At 35.5% G+C, this 8249-nt stretch overlaps 1 protein-coding gene across 4 annotated transcripts in view; it reads right to left on the bottom strand.

The window, feature by feature from the left end:
- The window catches only part of Max (MYC associated factor X), an 8873-nt gene extending 990 nt beyond the window's left edge, over nucleotides 1-7883 (bottom strand). Inside the window, exons 1-4 of one of the 4 annotated variants that reach the window (XM_043015325.2) lie at nucleotides 7725-7883; nucleotides 5631-5792; nucleotides 4934-5066; nucleotides 1-1662 (exon numbers count right to left, since the gene is read on the bottom strand). The exon at nucleotides 1-1662 is cut by the window's left edge and continues 990 nt beyond it. In XM_043015325.2, the coding sequence (XP_042871259.1) occupies nucleotides 1493-1662; nucleotides 4934-5066; nucleotides 5631-5792; nucleotides 7725-7763 (504 nt within the window). In that variant the 5' untranslated portion in view covers nucleotides 7764-7883 and the 3' untranslated portion in view covers nucleotides 1-1492. Of the gene's footprint in view, nucleotides 1678-4933; nucleotides 5067-5630; nucleotides 5793-7724 lie in introns of all 4 variants that reach the window. The other 3 variants (XM_043015323.2, XM_043015324.2, XM_043015326.2) reach the window with 3 other exon arrangements.
- Between the last annotated feature and the right edge of the window lie 366 nt (nucleotides 7884-8249).

The raw sequence follows: 8249 nt of genomic DNA, 5'->3' as shown, positions 1-8249 counted from the left end.
TATGGAAGCCTCTTTAGGAAACTTACTGAAGCAACCATAAGACTCAATTGTACATCACTTCAAATTATATTAATCAAATGTGGTATTATAATTGCAAATTTTTTCTTCTTTTCATAATATATGGATGTCATCACCATATCAACAGGAAAGTTCAGAATATATACTATAAGTCTAGACATCAATATCTTTATTTTTTTTTAAGTTTTAATACTGTACATAAATATAGAATCTTCTGGAAATGTGTGGAATTTAAAGAAGTAAAAAAAAAAGAAAAAAAAAGAGAAACTGTTTTTAAACTGGAAAAAAAAATCTCACACTTCTCCATCATTTACACTTAGACTCTTATCACCAACAGACCCAAATTGCTACCACTACTTGAGAAAATTCCTCTCCTACTTTCTTCGGCATTTCACCCAGTCAGTCATACTTTGAACTGTTACATTTCAAGCCTAAAAATATGAGTGAAGAAAACAAAATTCATACATCTGAAATCAATTAACTCTTGCAATAAACTAACAGCTTTATTTTTTCTATATGGCAATGTAAATGTTCACCATTTACATCTGGGGATTAGTAATTGTACAATTCTGGACATTTGGGGAAAAAAAAAAAAAAAAAAAATTTAAATCTTGCCTTGGGATCCTAAAAATGTGCTGAAATGTTGGAGGTAACCAACTAGTCATGTATAACACAAAAAATACAATCATTCTCTATCATGCACCTCCAATGCACATAACTAGACACAAGTGTTATAAATAATATTCAATTAATAATAACAATAGTTATGATAATAATCATAATTATCATAATCATAATCATCATCATAATCATGATGATGACAATGGTAATGATAATAATGATAATGACAATGATAATAATAATGATAATAAAATGATGATAATGATAATAATAATAATAATAGTAGTAATAATAATAATAATAATAATAATAATAATAATAATAATAATAATAATAATAATAATAATAATAATAATAATAATAATAATAATAATAATAATAATAATAATAATAATAATAATAATAACAATATAATGAATCTTAATATTAAGTTAAGAGATAAGTGCACCAATACAAAATGCACCAACATCTACGGCCAAGATCTAACATATGAAATGTGTTTAAAAAATAAAATTATAAAAAGAAGGGGGCACAGCAATGTTAAGCTCTGAAATATGGCCATCAGCAAATTTGTACAACTGTTTGAGACTTTGGTTACCCCCAAAAGCCAACTCAATGAAACTGAAACCATGGAACTATTATGCTTTGTACCCCGATGTAAAACTCTTTCATTGTTCTATGTATAAACATTTCTCTGTTGTTGCAGTACAGAATGGGAGGTACAAAAGGAAAAGTTTTAATAGTCGTTTTATGCTTTCTCTCTCATTCTCTCTCTCAATCCTTCGTCTTTAACTTTCTTGCTTTTTCTCAGACATCAACTGCTAATGTACAGGCTTCCCACCCGATGCTTTAGCTACGTCTTCAACTTCTTCCGACGGACGCTGTTCGACATTTCCGAGTCGCTGGTGTCCGACCCCGAGCCATCAAATTCTACAAGGGAACCCGCTTTGTTGTTGAGAAGAGCATTATTACTGGTCATGGCTGCAAAGTTGCCAGTGTACTTGGTCTTCTCCAGAGAACGGACTGAAAGAGAATGAACTACATCAGCGTCCGTGCAGTCATTGCACAGAATACTACATACTGGTGAAAAAGAGCAAACATATACATATAACAATTATTTCATATCATTGTATCAGATACCTTAAAATAAAAGAAACAAATAATGGGTGATATGCAGACCAGGAAGAAAAATATACAAAAAAAAAGAAAAAGAAAAAAAGACATTCAAAGAACATTATGTTTAACCCGTTAACGACGGGTGACAAGATATCAGGTCAAGTGGTGGCAGCGTCAGCCGCCAGGGACGAGATATTTCGTCGTGGCTATCCTCCTGGCTGGCACACCGGGTGATCAGGCATATACCGCTTGGCCGCGGCATTTCAACCATTTGAAGCGAAAATAGCCCCTTCGGCAACGGGTTAAATATAACTCTTAACACTAATCCTTAATTCCGATCATAAAAAAATTCAATATTACCCTCTATCACTTTTACTACTATGCCATTAGTTTTATGAAACTTAAAATGACATTTGTTTCATGTCAGACAACACATAAAAAGGATAGTAACTTATATTTGTTTTGCTGCACCAGTGACCTGGAGTAACCTGCCAACAAAATCTTGCCTATGCAGGGGGAGAGAAAGAGTGATATTGTATAATTCTTACAAAATTGTGCTGGCACTATTGCTGGGTATGGAAAGCGAACAGTGGTGGCTTGAGCAAGACAGTTCACATCAAAAGGGGGGTAGATCCAGCAACCCACCATTGCTCACAAGCTCGGAAATCAGTGACAGTCTCCTAGAATTTCTTGTGTGTGAGTGGGGGAATACTCAGGAATTTCTGCACCTCAACAGTCATGAGTCCACTGTTAAAGTTATAAATGTCACTGCTAAATGTGGGATACAATTGTGTTCCTATGTACAATCTGAGGATATGAGGAAAAGTCTTTTCATGTAACAGAAACCTATTGTCATGCTGTCATCAGTACTACAAAGTAAAGTATTCTAGAAGAGCTTTGAAAATTAAGTGAAAATTAATAATGTAATAATTTATCTCCTCTCAGGTCATGTTTTGTTACATCCTGAACAGATTGATATTAGAAGAGAATGTGGATGCAACCTTTATTTGCTTTTAATGATCTTTAGATCAACATTTCAAATATATATTAACCCATTCACGCTGGTTTACTTGCTATCACATTCAGTGGTTTTTGAGTCAGACGCCGGCAACTAGATATTTGATCAAGGCTGGCGCTCCAGGTGAGCGGGCGTACAGCGCTCACTCGCGGCTAGTGCGCCCGAGAATCCTGAGGCATTAGGATTATGCGTTCGAAAACCCCAGCATTCCGACCATTAGAGCCAGAATAGCCCCGGCATGAATGGGTTAAATAACTTTGTTATGAAATTTATAAATTGCATTTTCTGTCAGTTATATATATATTACATTAAAAGATAAGTGAAACAGAAATATGAATATCATAATAATTCAATCTTCTGTTTCTACTAACATTGTGTCAAGCACATAATAACAGCATATAAAAAACAATATTTCAACCTGTGCAAGTGTCGCTTATATGAGTAAATTTAAAAACTCCCCTTATAGGCCAAAATTCAAGTAACAGATGAACTCTAGTGGACCTGACTGCTAGTCAGCCAGACTTAGCGCCAAAGGTGCAGCAAAACAAATAATATTCATTACTCATTCTAGCCATGAAACAATATTTCACCAAACTTCACACATCATCTTTCATAAATTTGTGATAGTGATGTTCCATTGAGTGTACAGCTTATAATCCTCTTATATGGAAACTAAAAGACTAAACAACAGGCATCATTTGTCTTAACAATGTTATGACAATACAAGTACCTCACTGTAAGTCTCAAATCAAGACAAAAACAAAAAAAAGTGGAGATCTTCAGCAGTCAAATGTATACACGAGAAGGAGTTGGGTGGAAAAATTAAGTGTGTGTGGGGGGTGAATCCTGAGTCTCCTTCATTCCACCAAAACTAATAAATGGCAGCCCCATATCAATTACATAGGCCCACTGACAATGAATTAAAACTTGCACAAAACATTATAATATATCTGAAGAGTACAGCAAAAAAAAAATGAAATACATTTCTAGACCAACCTACTGCACATGCATGCATACATGCATATGCACTCGCATGTACACATACAAGCACAAGCACACACACACACTCAAAATTTCAAAAATTCCGTGAATGGGTGAAATAATGCTCAGAACAACCATATTGCTGATATTTCAAAACTCACAAAAAATTGAAAGCTATCAAAAACAAGAAAATTTGCAAACATCATACTCCTGCATAAGGATGGTGATGAGAAAAACCCTCAAAATCATAGACCATTATCACTAACAAGTGCAATATACAAATTGCTAAATAAAGATAATAAGAAAACAATGAATCACACTACTTGAGAGACACATGATATCAAAGAAGCAATTTGCCGTGGAAGGCTTAAAGTAAAAAGTCTAGAATGCGTAAAGGACTTTCTACAAAAATATAAATAAGTAAAATGAGTAGAGGTAAATACTCTCCTTGGACACAAGTAAAAAGCAGAGTAAACAAGGATTCACTCTATGTCTGCAAGTTTGTTCAAATGGAGTTTGCATTTGAAATATGTAATTTAACACCAACAAATGCCATACAGTCGGGTGATAGCAAAAATCAGCCTCTTCCTCGGTACAAGCTATGAGAAGCAGTACTTGTTAACAGAGTAACTGTTAACAGGAATATAAACCTAGAGGATCCGCCAAAAAATTAGATTCACAAAATGTTATCAACTGATCGAAAACATGCAGAGGGTACTCATGTACCTAGATGCAAACAGGGTAAAGAAAATCCTCACAAGTAACATAAAATCTCTTCTACAGTAAAATGCAATGATATGGCACTCCTATTTAAGGAAGCACATTAATAAAATGGAATCAACAAACAATCACTAGATGATGGGCAAAGACTTGAACTACAAAGAGAGACAGGTAATTAACAATTGCAACATCACTGACTGTAAAGGCTCTTCACAGGTAAATTACCAATATAGTGCATGATCATTCAACCTGTAATTTCTTGGAAAGCAGTGGAAAAACAGGTCTAGGCAATGTGAAAAGAGATAAATAATGGTCATGAGTTCATTATGATCTTTGAGTGCTGTTTTCTAAGGGGATGAAGAACTGTATTCTACAAAAATTATTTGCTTTAACTTAGAATTTCTAATAAAAGATAACACTACCAAATTTCGTTACATACTAAATAAAAATATATCTTACTCTGATTCTCCAAAAGGGTATTCTGCTTCTTCAGATCATCAATGTCCTGCTGGTGAGCGGAATTCTTCTGCCGCATGAACTCAATGTAATCAGCAGCTTTCTTCAATATTTGTGCACGGCTGGCCTGCGAAGACTACTTCCATTAGTGATAACCAACCATTCTTTTGACCAAGGTCTACTCCAGTCAAATAAAAATTCTCACTCACTCACACATTCGCTTTCTCTCAGTGTCATCAGCAGTCTCCATGTTGCAAGAACCATTAGCAATATGTTGCTCCATCAGGTAAAATGGTGATATACTGATAAACACCACTTCTACCAGACTGAAGACATTAATATCCAAAGTAACTTTGCTAGAAAAGAAAAAAAAAATTGGTAGAAAACATGAAAAAAAAATTAATAAAACTGGTTCAGGACACTAAAGCAAATACCAGTGTTATAAATGTGAACTTATTTATATTTAGGTTATTGACCTATGATGGATAAGAATTCCTGATAATGAATAATACTTAAAGAGTAAAAGCACTAACCTTACTTTAGCCATTCATCCATCTAAAGTCACACATCCATACATCATTTGCTTTTCCTCTCATTCCTCCAAATAGCTGCTGATGACAACCAAGTTAAACAACACCAACATTACATAATTTCCATTCATTCTTTTCATTCTCCTTCCACCTATAATTGTCTCACCCACCTTCTCTCCATGAAGAGACGGAACAGAGTCCCTCAAGGAACAGAAGGAATCCTTGATGTGGTCTCGGCGCTTCCTCTCGAGGGCATTATGGTGTGCCCTCTTCTCCGCCTGCGACGCAAACTGGAATTCGCCGCGCGTGCCCCCCTGCAGTGACTCGTCATCCTGAGAGAAGTAGAATCATTCAGGCCTGTGTTCTATCTATATCCAAATAACATTTGCAGCAACATGATGAATTGCTGAAGATCTGAAGGTAAAGCCTACTGATATACCTGCACTATTTCCAGTGCTTCTCATGATTTGTGCACCTTCTGCAAGCCTGCAAAAGCCAACACTCAAGTAACATAGAGCTGTATTCTGCTGGAGACAGGAATAAGTTTGCTTGCTTAGGCACCAAGATAGAAACTGGTTTCATCTGTACTGCACCCCAAACAGATTTAATTCTGAGAAAGTAAGCAGCACACAACATATCACAATCTCTTTGATTTCCTCATTAGAATCCTAAAGTATTTGCGGTGTTTTTTTTATTATGTGTATATTGATATATTATGTTCTTTCACTCAGTGTGATAGAAGAATTGCAGTTCTATGGGAGGACAAAATGAATCTTTAGTTTCCATTCTCTTTCCGAAAGTAGCCAAATACCAAAGAAATAAGTTCTCCAGCTAAAAAAAATATGAAGAGATGGGAAAGAGATGGGAGACATAAAGGCACAGAGCCCTATTGCAGCCACTGCAAATGGTTTGATTAACGTTCCTCTTCTCATTCTGCTGTACATCCAGCACCACCTGTACTTTAGAGCAAGAGGTTATGATTTTGCTGTGTGTCGTCTCTCTCTGAATGTGGTGCTCAGTATAGACCCTCGATGGGGAGGGTACAGGGTTTACGTTTTTGCTGGTGCTAGGAGAGAGTGGTTATTTTGCATTTGTGATTTTAAGCAAAACCTATTTGAGTCAAATTTTATAATGACCATCATCAGTCACTAAATAGAATCATTACTCTTATTATAATGAAGAAACACAGCACATCCCCTCTCCTCTAGCACCAAATACGCCATGACATATATCATCAAATCTGTCCTGACACCCATCTTGAGGACCAAAATTCAATCACTTTGTACACTTTGACGCAAGTCTGCAATTTCTCGTCAAAGAAGGAATCAGTCCGTACTCTATCTTGCAGTATAATATTTGGGAGAAGTGTGTTGGTCTTTTTTAGAACAGAAGGTGTGGAAGCCATGGCATCCTTTCATGCAGTCCTATTCTAAGTAATTAGCCAATTGAAAAAATTATGTCTATTAATATAACTATATAGGACTAATATAATTTGTGGGTGTCTTTGGAATAGAAAACTGAAGTAAGGACATTAAAGACATTACTGCATTAAAAATAAGCCTATGCATTACTCCATATGAATATTTTGAAGCAAAAAATAAATCTTAATACAAGCATTATCCTTCCATCACCAGCTGTTCAATAGCTTAATATATAAATAGAAGGGGAGGGGGAGGGAGAGGGGGATTGAATGTCAATAAAAAAAAAATTACATTTCTTCCTAATTTCTAAGCCTAATGAGACTTAGTGGGTTAGAAATGAAAGCTACAAGAGCTAAATAACTACTTAGACATCTATGGGAGAGAAAATACAATTTTTCCTATACGTTTACTCACCAACTAAATTAATTTTGTAAATACTATTCAGACCTATCCACCTTTTCTATCTCTATTAGAATTATATATTCATGACTCAAACATAAAATCTCTTAAAAATACAGAGATAGAGAGCACCTATTAAGGCTGGAGTTCAAGAAATTATGTTTATTTATAGTTGACGACTTAGAGTACTAGACACTAGAAGATATTGTGTTAATTCTCAATTAATATGGATATCACTCCTAAAAATATTCACTCTTCACCAAAAATACTCTTAAAACAATCCTTAAATCTTAGTCAAACCACCAGAAACCACGTAATAAAACCAAGAAAATTATAATGTAAAAAAAAAGGACCCACAAGCCATCTCATCAAACACGTAAAACATTTCCAAAAAATAAATGATTCACGAAAACCTTCTTAATTTACAAGTATCTTCTGACTCACATCACTCTCAATGTCGATATCCCTCTCTTCATCGCTCATTTTCCCAATTCATCCCCAAAATTGGAAGAAAATATTGAAAATTGGAGTCTGCGTTGCCTTCCTCACGGGATCAATATGGCCGTGAGGACTGTGCGTTCGAGATTGAGTGAGGAAAACGGAGTCTTTGGGACTGTTCTTGGGTTATTTTCTTTCGTGCCTTGGATTAACCCACTGGGAAAAATTGGGGGCATTACAAGAGATCCAATTTCTTTGCTTTATTTCATCTTCTGCGGGATGTGATTTCGGGGGTGGGGGGTGGGGGGGGTGGAAGCCGTGCTCATTTTAGAGTTCCAATATTCTTTTCCTCCTAATCTTCCCTTTCAGAAATGGTAGGTGTGTGTTTTTAATAGCGTCAATGTGGTTGAGAAATTTGGAGACTCCTACATTCCTATTTTTCTTCTTCTTTTATCTCTCTCTCTCTCTCTCTCTCTCTCTCTCTCTCTCTCTCTCTCTCTCTCTCTCTCTCTCTCTCTCTCTCTCTCTCTC

Source organism: Penaeus japonicus, unplaced genomic scaffold, assembly GCF_977035675.1.
Source record: "Penaeus japonicus unplaced genomic scaffold, GWHDUDI00000001_assembly GWHDUDI00000001, whole genome shotgun sequence".
NCBI lineage: Eukaryota > Metazoa > Arthropoda > Malacostraca > Decapoda > Penaeidae > Penaeus > Penaeus japonicus.
The sequence above is the reverse complement of the archived record's forward strand: the minus strand, read 5'-3'. Positions and strand labels throughout refer to the sequence as shown.